The sequence below is a fragment of the Monodelphis domestica genome, chromosome 5 (assembly GCF_027887165.1).
Source record: "Monodelphis domestica isolate mMonDom1 chromosome 5, mMonDom1.pri, whole genome shotgun sequence".
Taxonomy (NCBI): Eukaryota; Metazoa; Chordata; class Mammalia; order Didelphimorphia; family Didelphidae; genus Monodelphis; species Monodelphis domestica.
In genome coordinates, this window is record NC_077231.1 from 258008948 (window position 1) to 258025416 (window position 16469).

At 36.0% G+C, this 16469-nt stretch overlaps 1 protein-coding gene across 1 annotated transcript in view; it reads left to right on the forward strand.

Moving 5' to 3' along the window:
* LOC130454735 (mycocerosic acid synthase-like polyketide synthase) overlaps positions 1–16469 on the forward strand; it is a 66429-nt gene that overhangs the window by 4514 nt on the left and 45446 nt on the right. Inside the window, exons 2-4 of the mRNA XM_056800668.1 lie at positions 2423–2576; positions 7670–7830; positions 15774–15955. Coding sequence (XP_056656646.1) covers positions 2423–2576; positions 7670–7830; positions 15774–15955 — 497 coding nt within the window. The remainder of the gene's footprint in view (positions 1–2422; positions 2577–7669; positions 7831–15773; positions 15956–16469) is intronic.

Here is a 16469-nt window from a genome sequence, read left to right on the forward strand (position 1 = left end):
TTTATCTATTTAGTGCCATACCCATTGAACTACCAAAATACTTCTTCACTGATTTAGAAAAAACCATAACAAAGTTCATTTGGAAGAACAAAAGATCAAGGATATCCAGGGAAATAATGAAAAAAAACACATATGATGGGGGCCTTGCAGTCCCTGACCTAAAACTATATTACAAAGCAGCAGTCATCAAAACAATTTGGTACTGGCTAAGAAACAGAAAGGAAGATCAGTGGAATAGACTGGGGGAAAGCGACCTCAGCAAGACAGTATATGATAAACCCAAAGATCCCAGCTTTTGGGACAAAAATCCACTATTCGATAAAAACTGCTGGGAAAATTGGAAGACAGTGTGGGAGAGACTAGGAATAGATCAACACCTCACACCCTAGACCAAGATAAATTCAAAATGGGTGAGTGACTTAAACATAAAGAAGGAAACCATAAGTAAATTGGGTAAACACAGAATAGTATACATGTCAGACCTTTGGGGGGGGAAAGGCTTTAAAACCAAGCAAGATATAGAAAGAATCACAAAATGTAAAATAAATAATTTTGACTACATCAAACTAAAAAGCTTTTGTACAAACAAAACCAATGTAACTAAAATCAGAAGGGAAACAACAAATTGGGAAAAAATCTTCATAGAAACCTCTGACAAAGGTTTAATTACTCATATTTATAATGAGCTAAATCAATTGTACAAAAAATCAAGCCATTCTCCAATTGATAAATGGGCAAGGGAAATGGATAGGCAGTTCTCAGATAAAGAAATCAAAACTATTAACAAGCACATGAAGAAGTGTTCTAAATCTCTAATAATCAGAGAGATGCAAATCAAAACAACTCTGAGGTATCACCTCACACCTAGCAGATTGGCTAACATAACAGCAAAGGAAAGTAATGAATGCTGGAGGGGATGTGGCAAAGTAGGGACATTAATTCATTGCTGGTGGAGCTGTGAACTGATCCAACCATTCTGGAGGGCAATTTGGAACTATGCCCAAAGGGCAACAAAAGAATATCTACCCTTTGACCCAGCCATAGCACTGCTGGGTCTGTACCCCAAAGAGATAATGGACACAAAGACTTGTACAAAAATATTCATAGCTGCGCTCTTTGTGGTGGCCCAAAACTGGAAAACGAGGGGATGCCCATCAATTGGGGACTGGCTGAACAAACTGTGGTATATGTTGGTGATGGAATACTATTGTGCTAAAAGGAATAATAAAGTGGAGAAGTTCCATGGAGACTGGAACAACCTCCAGGAAGTGATGCAGAGCGAGGAGCAGAACTAGGAGAACATTGTACACAGAGACTAATACACTGTGGTATAATCAAACGTAATGGACGTCTCCATTAGTGGTGGTGTAATGTCCCTGAACAACTTGCAGGGATCCAGGAGGAAAAAACACCATTCATAAGCAAAGGATAAACTATGGGAGTGGAAACACCGAGAAAAAGCAACTGCCTGAATACAGCGGTTGAGGGGACATGACAGAGGATAGACTCTAAATGAACACTCTAATGCAAATACTATCAACAAAGCAATGGGTTCAAATCAAGAAAACATCTAATGCCCAGTGGACTTACGCGTCGGCTATGGGGGGTGGGGGGGGAGGAAAAGAAAATGATCTATGTCCTTAACGAATAATGCTTGGAAATGATCAAATAAAATATATTTTTAAAAAATAAATAAATAAAGAAGGAATTGTGAAAGCAAAAAAAAAAAAAGAAATAGTTTAGGTGTTTAGATTCATATCTTCCTGTTTGGTCTCCTACCAGGAACTAACAACCATCTCCCAAGATTGTTCCCACTCATGATTTCTTTGTTGGTCAATCCACAGTCAATTGGAGAATTCAAATTAGGGAATTCCAAATTAGGCATTCCAAGATGCCTTTTTCTTTATTCACACCTCTATCATGGAAGGAACCTCTGAAATTGCTTCTTGGGGTTCATTAACTAGGTAATCTTTGTTGTTGCCTCATCATAAGTTGCATACTAGACTCATGACCAGGAATATGTCCAGTGTGAGAGAGATGCTTCCTGTACCACCATTCCTCCTTCTTGTCCTTTACTCCTCAAAGAATGCATATCTATATCATTTCAACTTGTATTAATTCTGATTCTGATCATGACTCTATTTTTGTATACTCTTTTTTTTTATCTGGACAGGATGAGTCAAAATCTGAATTTAAGAGGAATAGAAAGAATCGGTTCTCTCCTCTTCTCCCAATGCCACTTTGGAGAATAGAGGGTAGGGAGTTAAATTTCGTACACAAACAAAAGCCTTATGGGTTTGTTTGTTTATTGCTTAGAAAGAGGGAGAAACTTGGTTGACCTGCTACCAACATAGAACCACCCTGAGCAGTTTATTCGTGAAAGGAGAGGATTTAACATTGAAATATTATATTCTTATAACAGGTGAAGGACCTGACAACTTCTGGAAGATACTTGTGGAAGGCCAGAACTGTACAGCAGAGATCTCACCTGAAAGATTTAACATTGCAGAATGGTATGATACAGATGATAACATACCAGGCAAAAGTCGGACAAAAGAAGCAGCTCTTACTAAAGGGTAAGATCACTACTGGAATTTCAAAATATCAATTTATCCAGTTATTTTAACTGAGCAATTCATTCTTGGAACCATTCTACTGATCATTTATTACATTTACCCATTTATTTCTTTTTAGACCTCTTCCAGTTCCCTCTTGGCCATCAATCCAAACCAGTTCTCCACAGAAAAATCAGAAAATCTTAGAGTTAAAAGGAAATTCATAATCTAACCCATATGTTGGCAAGCAGCCCCACTGCAGCCTATTCACCTTCTGATCACTTGCCTTTGCTTGAAAACTCAAATGAGAAGAAACATCCCCCTCTCCAAGAGAGCCCATTACACTTCTGAATAGTTCTAGATGTGGAGAAATTTTCCTGAGATCAAAGTTAGATAGTCTCTGCACTTTTTACTGCTTCCTTCCTTCTACCAACTGGGACTTAGTAACAGAGGTCAGATCCCTCTTTCACAAAACATACGTTATACATTATCATATATAGACTGCCCTCATACCCCTTTCCCAAGTCTTTTTTCCCACGATTCAGCATGATTTTTGAGACTCTTCACCCTCCTGGATATCTTCCTCTGGATGATCATCAATGTTCTTCCTAAAATGTGGAACCTAGAATAGAATATGATAATCAAGAAGTGATCTGACCAGGCAGATCATAAGGAGCTCATTACTTCCCTAAACCTCTTAAATAAATTATATATATATATATATATATATATATATACACATATGTATATGTATGTATATTAACCCCATCTAAAATTCCATTCAACATTCATTTTTATGTTGTGGTTGTATTACTATAACATACTTTAGACTCATGTTGATTGCATTTGCTGCTCACTAACACCCTAAGATCTTATCTGTTATATAGTTAGGTGAAATATCTAGGCACATAGAGTGCTAGATCTGGAATCAGGAAAACCTGGGTTGAAATTCTGCCTCAGACACTTAGTAATTGTATGATCCTAGCAAGTCACTTCACCTGTGTCTCTGTTTCCTGATATATAATATGAGGGCAATAATACCAACTACTTGAAATAAAATAATATTTCTCAAATGCTTTGCAAACCTTAACACACTACAGAAATTCTAGTTATTATCATCATTAGACTACCTTCAACTTATACTTGTTAAGTTGATGTTTTCAATTTAAATTAAGATTTAGTTTTTATCCCTAATAAAATTCAACTTATTAAATTTGGCCCACTCTCCTTCCTTGCCAAGATCTTTTTGAATCTTGACTAGCATACATATTAAGCATTACTCCTAGCTTTGTGTGATTTGCAAATTTAATAAGTATTAATTATTTCTTTATTCAAGACATTGATAACAATATTCATCTTCACTGGACCAAGCATAGAGAACTGTGAGGCACTATATTAAAAATCTCCTTCCTGGTTAATATGAACTATTAATAACTGTTTGGGGTTTGACCATGCAACCATTTCTGGTAGGAATTTTGACAAGAATCAGTGTCAAGCCCCTTAGTCTATAGGTTGAAGAGTTTGGTTCCTTTGTTTGAAAATGGGACAGTATTTACCTTCCTAGAATTTCATCGCACTTTTCCCATTCTCTGTAATTTTTCAAAAATCATGAAAATTGGCTCCACCATCACATCCACCAGTTCTCTCAGTCCTGGGATGTACAGCCTAAATGGGTCTAAAGAGATGACTTACTCAAGGAGAGCTGGGTTTTCCCTTAGTCTCTCCTTGACTAGCAACTCCTTATTAGCTATTTTTATTCTATCCTATCCAGGCCAAAAATCATTCTGCTTAGTAGAGAAAACAGAAACAAAATGAACTGAGTAGTTCAGCTTTGCCTCTCTTTTCTATCATTAATGTCTGCCAACACAAAGCAGTGGGCATATCTATTCCTTAATCCTCATATTTTCTCCAGAATTGCTTAAACAAAAGGATCATGCCTTGCTTTTTGGATTCATCTTCCATTCCTATATTTCCTTCCATCTTCTGTTTCCTAACTTTTAAAATGTATGTTGGTTGATAAATTTCCTGGGTTTCTTCATTGATTTTTTTGGATAATGCTCCCTTTTCTTTCTCAATGGAAATGATGACTTGAAAGTTAAGAATTCCATCCATTAGTGTTCCTCTTCTCTTACTGGCTGAATTCCCAATGGAGTTTTAATCCATAAGATCCCAAATATTCTTTCTATGCTTTGAAATTTCCTCTCCAGAATTTCAAGATGTCAGGCTACATAGAACTTCCTTTTCCTTCCCCATCACAAATTCTTAGATGGATGGACCACTTCTCCCAACCTTCCCATTATTTCTACTTCACTATAAGTTCCTCCTTGTTGCTGTGAATCAAACCTATCATAGTAGTTTGCCTCATTACTTCATCCATTTTTGAGGGATGAAATTACCATTAAGACAGCTGGGAAACTATGAACTATTCTGAGTTGGACAGAGATCACTCCTGGAAATTACTATTATTTAATTCCCTTATCACTTCTATATTATGCTTCCATATTAAGCTTGTGATGTTTTTTCCAAGTAATTCCATTTTATTTTTCTGATCAACTGGTCTATAATATACCCTAATGACACTATTGCTTCTCTTTATGCTTTCATTAATTTTCACTTGCATACTAGGATATTATGATTCTTCTGTTTCTTTTCCTGGTGTATTTTCTGAATATTGTACTGCTATTCCCTTCTTTTTTTGCAAAAGATATCTCCTTCCAGTTCCATATAAGTTATTCATGACATGCCACTGAGGTTCAATACAACTCTAAGATCCTGTTATGCTTCCCAGTTCCCCTTACTTGCTCCCCAAATGTTGTGCATTTGTGTACAGACAACTGAACTCATGGGTCTTATTTTTGGTTCCTTTCTTGAATCTTGTCTCCTGTTAATATCTTGACTTGTCCCTTCCTTTTCTTTCTACATTGTAGTTGGTTTCTATATAATAAGTACTATTACTCTTCATCTAATCATCCCTCTCATTTCTTCTTCCCTTATGTTATAGCCATGACATGGAATGACTTTTCTATGCATACTTCTCAGGCTTCTTTCTTCTCATCATCCAGATTCTCTTAACATTCCCCTTCCTTTAAATGATGCATTCATGTTTCTCATCTTCTATCTGACCCCTTAAGTTTGGTGTCTCCAAAGCTGTCTTTGGTATCCTCCTTGTCTTTCTATATGTTTTCTCCTTTGCTACTTCATTCACAGTCATGGCTTCAATTATTACCTCTATATTTCAGCCTAGATCTCTGGATTGAACTAAAAACCCTCATCTTCACCTGTAAATTTCCATGTGGATATTCAACTGTTACCTAAAATGCAATGTCTATATCAGAGTTTTACTCTTCCCCTAAAACTGCAGCTTTTTAGACCTTTATTGTTATAGTTGGTGGCACTAGGTAGGAGTGGAATGGTGAAGTTAGACCTGATGACTCCTGAAGTTACTTCTATCTCTAGGATTCTGTGATATTCTATGAAATATGGCAGTCTTCCAAGTTAAAAAATCTTTTTTTTTCCTTTGAACTTTCCATCTCTTTCACCTCTACTATCTAAGCAATTATTAAATCCTATCAATTCCATCGCCATAATGTTTCTTACATACATACATCCCCTTTTGCCAGCAAAAAGATTGAGCTTCCACTCTAGAATAATATCAATTCAGAATCTACATAATTATACTCTCATACATCCTCCATTTCTCTATCCTGCCAACAAGGATATTGTTGGTATTTTTATCAGATCAAGATAACCTATTTCTGAGGTTTTCTCTTCATTTATCACTTGAATAACTTGATTTTCAAGAAAGGAAATGATACTAATGTGGCTTGAATTACTGTTATTAAACCTATGCTGGCTTCTGGTAATTGTTATTTTTTTCTGTATTCATTCTCTATATATTTAATGATATGACTAAAATTTTTACTGAAAATTAGCATCAAGTATGTCAGTAATTTCTAGTTTCCAGGGAATAGGAAATGAGAAATGGATCTGTAGGTTATAACAGTAGAAATTACAGCTCCTTAAATATGATGTGCTAAAATTAATTTCCTACAAAAAGTATCAAAATGTATTTTGAACAGTCAAAATTATCTACTCACTGTCATTTTCATTTTTGTTTTTAATTCATATATTCCACTGAAATTTAAATATATAGAAAACAGAAGTCTTCAGGGACTGTTTTATTATGCTTTATCTATAATACTAGAGAAATTCTAACCAATAGTTTGTATGGAATGATATCATATTTGTGAGCTCAAATTTCTAACTACGAAGGGAAATATTAGAATGAGTTTGATACCCCTTAGAAGAAACAGACCGAATTCTTTTCTTTTAGCATGCTTCATTCCCTGGCACATTGTACTGTTATGTATTTCTCCTGTACCCAGAGTTGTTTTTGAAGAATTAACAAGGAAAAGATATCAAGGAACTTGAATCTTTGAATCTGATTCAGCTTTCTTATCATCATTGCCTTACTACAAATGCTTTTTTAAAAATATATGCCTCAGGGTTGTTGTATCACCATATACTTAACTGATGGGTAGATGGGTGCCCTGGTTTCTTTGCCTCTTAACTTAGGAAGACAAACTAATAACTCCTTTGATTTCTGTCAATTATAATCAAATTCTAGCAGAGTCGTTTACTAGGTTGATGGCATAGTCAAATTTTAATTATCAACTAGTTAGATTTTAAAATCTTTTCTGCAACATAACAAAAGAAAAAGAAAGTCTATACTCTCAAAAATACTTCAAAACCTTGTTTATATTAAGTATTTTATTTTTTCTAAAACCTTATCCTCTATCTTAGAATCAATACTGTGTATTGGTTCCAAGGCAGAATAGCGGTAAGGGCTAGGCAACGGGGGTTAAATGACTTGTACAGGGTCACACAACTAAGAAGTGTCTGAGGCCAAATTTGAACTCAGGATTTCTCATTTCTAGGTCTAACTCTCAGTCCACTGAACCACCAACCTGCCCCTTATATTAAATATTTAAAATTTAAGTATATTAAATTAAATATTTAAATTAAAATTTAAATACAAAGCTTTTAAATAAATTAAATATTTAAGTCAATGCATCAGGAATATTTCAGACAAAATTGGGATTTTTTTATTTCAGATTTAATGAATTTGACAACAAGTTATTTGGAATCAATGATTCAGAAGCTGAACGCATGGACCCTCAGCAAAAATTACTCCTAGAATGTTCCTATAGAGCCCTAGAAGATGCTGGGATCCCAATTGAGGATGTATCGGGGTCCAGAATTGGTGTTTTTATTGGTAAGATAATATGCTAGCAGTGATCTCTTTCAAAGACCTTTCAACTCAGAAAGTGAGAAATTCTGTAATACCATTAAGACCAAGAAAACTAAAGTAGTGTAGTCAAACAAGGCTCTGTGCCCTTTTGTTGAAAATTAAAGGAAACCAATAGCCCTTTCAAATAATCAGTAGATTATTTAGCATCTAGGTAGTAAGAATAATTCATTTAAAAGAAAACTCTAAATATTTCTTCTACCCATACCAAAGTCTTCCCTAGAAGAGCTCCTCAACCCCACCACCATCCCCATATTGTTGATCTTAACAGTTTATACTAATTCTGTCTTAGATTCTATAAGAGCATTGGGTCTAAGGCAGAAGAGCAGGAAAGGCTAGATAATTTGGATTAAGTGACTTGCCTAGGGTCACACAGATAGGAAGTGTCTGAGGCATATTTGAACCCAGATCCTTCCAAACCCAGAGCAAGCACTCTATCCACTGAGCCACCTAACTGCCTCTAGTTTATACTAATTCTAAGAATATATATAGTTTTTACTATGTGAATTTTTAAAAAATCCCTGTCACCTAGACATTACAACATTCTTCAGCTATGAACAGATCTTCTTTTTTGTAATATTTGGGTATGAAGGATATTTTCTAAGGAAAGAGAAGAAGGGTCAATAGGAATTTAACACTTGGCCATTCAAGCTGGTCAACAGCTGCCTTGCCAAAACTCAGGTATACATGATCATTCCGCTTCTTCCCACCTCCAAAGCCAGTAGCCACAGCAACACACTAAAAGCCATTTGGTAAAATGGCTCCAACCCTTATATCAGACAGCTTAGGAGTTTGTTCTTTATTTGTTTACTTAAAGATTGGGGAGGGAAAGAGAAATAACTCTAGCTATGGGTAATCAATTTGCTTCATTCTAGTTAGCTCTCCTACTCAGGATGAGTTGGTGGGTAGGGGGCAGGGATCAAAATTTGCTCTCCCCACTGGCTGTTGGATTTTCTGCTCCCCATTTTACTTCAAGCATCCATAGATTTAAAAAATTCATGGTAGGGGGTCATGGCCATCTTAGAATCTATAGTGTATATTGGTTCCAAGGCAGGAGAATGGTAAAGGGTAGGCAATGGAGGTTAAGTGACTTGCCTGGGATCACACAGCTAGGGAGTGCCTAAGACCAAATTTGAACCCAGGATTCCTGTCTCTAGGCCTGGCTATCAACTTTCTATGCCACCTTGCTGCCTCTGGACCATGAGTTTTTAAAATGATAACATCAAATCATAGATAATGAAAGCAAATAGTAAAAGAAACAACATTTGAAAACAATGCTTTGACATGTTATTGTAAAAGAGACAGAAACAGAAACTGAGTGTTTCTAAGTACTGATCCCCATAACTCTGATATGATCAGGGCTTTGTGCCTTTTTGCTGAAAATTAAAGGGAAAAGCAAGAAGCAAATCATAGACTGGAAAATGGTAAATGGCTTCCTTTTCCAAGGAGAAAGGGGATGAAAATCCTCACCCTATACCAAAGTCTCCCCTGGATGAGCTCCTAGATTACACTCCTAGGAAAGAAATAGAAACCCAAAAAACTTATGGATGGGCTCCAGGCATGTCATTACTTCACTGTAGTCTTTATCTCTACTTTTTTACTTTTGTTCTTGGGCTTTTAACTAATACCCCAGGTGGATCCAGTCTCCTCAGACCACAATAATATTGCCCATTACACGTCCTGAGTATTGATCCTTCTTTCTTTGACTGTCTGTTAGACTGCCACTTTTCTGGGAAGCCATTCAAAGTCAAAAGACAGTAGAATTTGAGAAACCTCAAGTAATGTCTACCCACCCGCCTGCAGACATGAAATTTATCTTGTCTCTAAAGAAGGAATGATCTGCACCACAGAAGAAGGCTACCCTTTTCATCAAGAAATTTTTCAAAGGATTAGCAGATAGTCACTATCTTCACACCTCATCATCACCTACTCACTCCTTATTCTTCGGCAAAGTGGCTTCCAACCTCATCACTCTATTGAAATTTCTCTCACAAAAGGTCTCAATATAGTACCTCTATATTGCCAAATATAATAGTTCTTCATTTCACACTCTATTTAATCTCTGGATCATATCATACAACTCAAAACCCCATCTTTCTTGAAGCACTTTCTTCCTTTGACTCCAATGTCATGCTTCTGGTTTTCCTCTTACACCCTGACTCGTTTTTTCTCTGACATATTCCCCAGCTAGTGTTCCTTCTCCCTACCCCAAATATGAAGATGTTTCCCAAGATATTATCTTTGGCCTTCTTTTTTCTCTATAATCTCTTCCTTAGAAGATAGATAGATAATCTAATCTCATGACTTCCAAAATTACATATTGAATTTTTTACTATATCCCTGACCTTTCTTTTCAAGTCCTTTCCACATTTCTAATTGCCTGCAGGGAATTTCCTTTGGTTGGCTTCTAGAACCTCAGGTTCAACATGATTAATATTGAACTTAACCATTTTCCTCCCATACTTTCAATCCCCTACACTAGTTCCTTCTTCTGACTTTCCTATTTCTGTAGGTGACACCATTATTCTCAAAATTACCCAGACTTAAAAATCAATCAATCAAAGAAAACAAAACAAAATCAATCAACCAGCATTAAATGTTAAGTGCTTGTAATGTACTAGCAACCTTGTCATCTCTGATTCTTCCCTTACTTTTGTTCTCCAACACTAAAAACAAAATTCTGGTAATTCTTCTTTCTCACATTTATTCCTACCTTTCTATCTCCACTACCACTACCTTGTACCTGGGATGTATAGGTTTTCAAGGAGGACTAGCACCTCTGATGTGATAGTTTGCTGAGCCCTTTTTAGGGCTACTCTACATCTACCTTTGATGTCCAACTGGCACTTAACTCGCATCTGTGAATCCAAGAAGCTATAGCATATGCAGTGGCCACACAATAGTAAACCATCTTGGCAGATGGGCTTAACCTAGTTGAGGGTAACTGATGAGCCAGAAGCCCACTGCTAAGTTAGGAGCATATGCAGAATTTCCACAGTAGAATGGATAGATGTGAATAATTTGTCCCAAAGGCCATAAAGACAGATGAACTAGAAACTGTGAAGAACTTAAAGCTTGATCAATCATCAAAGTCTCTGAGTTCATCCACTGCATTCAGTCTCAGACCTTTACCAGTTATTTTGACTTTTATCTTGACTCTGTACATGGATGATTCTGAAAGAGAGAGGCTGGTGACTTTGTGCAACTCTGCCTCACTTTAATCTATTTCATGCCCAAGTCAAGACACCACCCCATGATATCATTGGTCCTCTTTAAAAACAGAAGACCACTACCAACCAAAAGAATCTTAATGCAGATCCTGATTACTTATAATCATGGAAACTTTAAATCAAAAAGGACCTCAGAAGTAATTTAGTTTAATCCCTACCTTAAAGTATGAATCCTTTTGATTTTATCTTTGATTTATTTTGTTTTTGGATAATTATTTCTCTTTTTAGCATAAATGCTTCATTGTAGCAAATAGGATTGTACTTTTGACAATTTAATTCATATTCATTTTCTGACTTCCTGACTAAATGCTACATCTTTTTTTCTTAAACCCTTACCTTCCATCTTAGAATCAATACTGTGTATTGGTTTGAAGGCAGAAGAGTGATAAGAGCTAGGCAATTGGAGTTAAGTGACTTGCCAAGGTCACACAGTTAGGAAGTGTCTGAGGCCAGATTTAAAACTAGGAACTCTCATCTCTAGGTCTGACTCTCAGTCCACTGAGCCATCTAGAGGCCTCTAAATGCTACATCTTTAATTAATGTTCTCTAACTACTCTAATAATAAATAATCTCTCATTCTTCTGGAGCCTGTTTTCCAAGCATTTTACCTCCATCTCCTTCCTCTGACTCAATATACTCATATTTGGTAAACAACTTCAGACACTATGCTAAGCCTTGAAAAGAGAAACAAAAATAAAACAGCCTTTGTCCTCAGGGAACTTACATTTATTTTATCCTAGAAAATGACAAATTCTTTAGTAAGAAATATTAAATATAAAAATGGATAAAATGTAATTTTTTGGAGGGAGACACCGATTGCTAGAGGAAAGGGATCAAAAAAGTCCTCATTCAATTTGAACTGAGCTATTTAAATTAAGAATGTTAAGAGGTGAATGTGTGCATGCTAGCTCTGGAGCTGTCCAAGGTGATAAATATGCGTAATGGAGTTTCATCTGGGAATAAAAGCACAAAGACCAGAGCCAAAAACTATATGAATGGAACTCATGCATAATAAAGCTGGAAAGGTAGATTGCTAGCAGGTTTTGCTAGTCTTTAAAGCCCAAACATAGCAGTTTGCATTTCATCCTAGAGTTAAGAAGGGACCACCAGAGTTTAACAAGTAACTGACCTGATGAGATATGTTTTTCAGGACTACCACTTTGGCAGCTGAAGGATGGACTAGAGAAAGGAGACAATTAATACAGAGACTGTTGAGGAGGATTGTAGGCTAGAGTTGACAGAACTTGAAGGATTCTCTGGAACAGAGAAAGTAATCCAGATAAATTCTACAAGTGGGTACCATAAGGATTCAGAGCAGATAGGTAGAATTATAGGACAGTATATCAGAAGATGAGTGGCAGAAGCCATAGACATGTCTATGGCCAGAGTCTTGGGGATCTAAGAAAAGGAAATCTGGTAGTGATTGACATAGGGAAGACCAGGCAAGTCTGTAGTCAGTATCAGAGGTGTCTAGTCACTGATGACTTGGCAATTAACCAAAGTAGTTGTGGATCAGGAGTAAGGCCTTACCTTTTGAGGTAACTGGAGAGGATAAGTCAGAATCCTAACCCTAGAGGCTTTGTAACACAGAGAAGGTTATCAAGAGTTTCTCCTTTATATATAGCCTGGAATAAAAGATAATGTTGGCCATGATGTATTTGGCAAGATCCCAGTGGCTAGAACTTGAGTACAAGGTCAGAGCAGGATTTCCTGCAAGTCTGATGATGCTAAGCTATCAGAGTTATCAATCTATAGGGTCATAAGTCTTCCTTGTCCAAAGGCTTATGGTGAAACTCAACCTGCAAACTGTAGGTTAACAGGCCCTAACTAAAAGAATGTTTGGTCATTATACTATTATTCATGTGACATATTGCATACTTCCCTGTGAAGTTTTACTTATACTATGCAATCATTTTTACTAGACCATAAGCCTTTTGTATTATATTGTAATCCTTGCATTCTGCAGAGCACCTAGCATAGTACCAGGCTTATAGTATATAACAGCATAGAACCTCTCAATTCAAATAGAAAAAAATCTATTTCTTTAGTACATGCTCCATTCAAAAATGTTGTATTAAGTACTGCAGGATATATAAGGCATAATCCCTTACCTCAAATACCTTGGAATCTAAAAATAGATATAATACATATGGAAAAGGTGAAAAGAGAGTTCTTCATAAACTAAATTAGTATTCATGGAGTGAAGGAAGAAAATAAAAGAGGGGAAGAAGGGCACACAATTATATTATATTTTAAAAGTGAATGAAAGTTTGGAGTTTATATTTCAATAATGCTGTTTTCTCATGAATCTGTTTTAATTTTTTATTTCCATTTTGTTCACTTCTTATAGGTCTTATGAATCAAGACTTTGCAAATTTGAGTCAAAGACTTCCAAACACTTTAAACCATTATAATGCTACTGGATCTCCACCAAGTATTGCTGCAAACAGGGTCTCATATATTTTTAACTTAACTGGACCATCTCTTGTTATAGATACTGCCTGTTCATCATCTCTTGTTGCCCTACATTATGCCTCCCTTGCAATTAAACAAGGTATTTCTTTAGATTTGAATAGCCTAGAAAACACTGATGCACTATATCATTCCAAATGATAATCCTATGCTGGTTTTTTTGTATGTGTCATATCTACACAATTAGATTAAATGGACCTACAGGTGGGAGCTATGTCTTATAATTCTTTGTATCCCCATCCCCTAATAGTAACTTTGATCGGTAACAATTATGACTCTAGTGATGGTGGTTCAGGGAGATATAAAATTGGGTGAACATTTTTTAAAATCTGATATTAGTAACCACAAGCATTGTAATTGAGTTTATCCTCTTACAGTCAATCAAAATATTGCCCAGTTGAATACCTAAATATGCACTTCAAGGAAAGCTAGGAACTAGATTGGAATTTGTCCTTTTCATAAATAAAATGCCATTTTTACCTATTGGGGGAATAAAACTTAGACATTCTTCTTAGGACTCGTCCATAGAATCCAATTGTGTGCATTTAAATGAAATGTTTCTGTAGCCCTTTGATTAAATTGTGAATGTTTCTTGACATTATTTAAATTGTGAATAATAATATTGTGTTGTAATGAATAATAAATTGTGAATGTTTCTTGAGCATTAAGCCATATAACAATAGTCATAGTAGACAATATAGGAGATTTTTTTAAGCACATGGCATTGTATCAGCCTCAAGAAGCTTACAATCCAATTGAGAAAATGAGATCAATAGACATGAAAGAATTAGAGCACAGTAAAAGACAATATGTAACAAAATGCTAAATGATGAGTTGTATACTCTACCTGTTATAGGGGTTTAGAGAAAGCAGTGACCATGTATAGCAGAATACCTAAAAGAGACATTAGGCAAGTATATAGAGAAATAATTGGGTTCTGAAGAGAGAGGAACAACCTAGCTGAGCTCACATTATCTGCACAGACACAGAGGACTGAGTGAACATAGCATTTGCTAGTATCATTCATATAATACATCACAAACTGCTTTGCAATGTATTACCTGTATTGTATGATGTCCTTTACTAGACCATAAAACTTTTGCAAACAGAGACTGTATGTTAAATCTATTTGTATTCTGTTACAACACCTAGAATAGTGCTTTGTCTGTAACAGAGAAGGCATTCTCAACTCATTTCACAAAATTTTTATTTAGTGCAGGTTTTCTTTTAGGTACTAGAGGAAAACATATTTCATAGGAATTATAATCTAGAATGAAGATATAACACATATGTAGAAAGGTACAAAAAGTGTTCTATGTGACTCAATTAGGGAAGAAAGGAAAGGAGAGTAGAAGAAAGGAAGAGAAAGAGGAAAGAAGAAAAGAAGGAAGGAAGGAAGGAAGGAAGAAAGGAAGGAAGGAAGGAAGGAAGGAAGGAAGGAAGGAAGGAAGGAAGGAAGGAAGGAAGGAAGGAAGGAAGGAAGGAAGGAAGGAAGGAAGGAAGGAAGGAAGGAAGGAAGGAAGGAAGGAAGGAAGGAAGGAAGGAAGGAAGGAAGAAGGAAGGAAGGAAGGAAGAAGGAAGGAAGGAAGGAAGGAAGGAAGGAAGGAAGGAAGGAAGGAAGGAAGGAAGGAAGGAAGGAAGGAAGGAAGGAAGGAAGGAAGGAAGGAAGGAAGGAAGGAAGGAAGGAAGGAAGGAAGGAAGGAAGGAAGGAAGGAAGGAAGGAAGGAAGGAAGGAAGGAAGGAAGGAAGGAAGGAAGGAAGGAAGGAAGGAAGGAAGGAAGGAAGGGAGAGACAGGGAGAACTCCTGCTTCATCTTACTACTCACACTGTGAGAAAATTAACTGAATTCAAGATGGTAAATTCTGCTAGTTGTGAATTGTGAAAAATTAGAAATAGCAGAAGAATTTGTGACCTGTATGTGGAATAACAAGGGTTTCTTAATGCATCTGTCTAAAAGGAGTGGATATAAAATGAGATAAAATAAAACATAATAATAGACACAATAAAGTTTTACAGACATTGAAAGATAGAGAGATATTAAAGTTGGAATGGGGAAGAGTTGAACCCCATGGGGAAGATCCAGGAGACTCTTGCTATAAAACCATTGAGGTGAGGTCCTAGGATAGATGTCAGGGGAGGGAGGGTGGTCAGGAATAACAGCAAAAGACACTTCAAAAAATAATTCCCTTATTTATTATTTCAATACAGGAGACTGTGAGGCAGCTCTTTGTGGAGGTGTAAGTTGCATTTTAGAACCTAAAGTATATGTAGCATTGAGTAAAGCCAAAATGATATCTCCTGAGGGGATGAGCAGACCCTTTTCTAAAAAAGCAAATGGCTATGGAAGAGGAGAAGGCTGTGGCATTGCCTTACTGAAGCCACTAAGGAAGGTGAGATTTTTTTTCTGGAGTTTCTATCATGAAAATGCAATCCTGCTTAATATCCATTAATTGATTCTTTTTACACAATAATAATTTACAACATGGCATATAGCATAGGGAACCAGGTAAGATATCACTTCACATTTCACAACATACAACTTTGTAAGGTAGGGAAGGAATGTATTGAAGTATAAAGCTATCACTCAATACTATTGCTTATCTCTGGATATTTTTCATTTCTTTGGATAATTTTGTCAACCCATTTTCTCCCATTTGTTTCTATTGTATTCAATTCCATTTTCTGCTGTTTCAGTCTATGAGTCCATTTTGATTGATTTTATTGAGTCCTTCAGCTTTTAATATATCTAAACCTAATATATTTTTAATATATCTTTAATATATTCCTAGAAAAATATTAGCTCCTTAAAGGAAGGTAATATTTGTATTTTATTTTTTCTTTAGATTTCCAGAACTGAACATAGTGCTAACAACATGTGAGAACCACCACAGAAATGCATGTTGA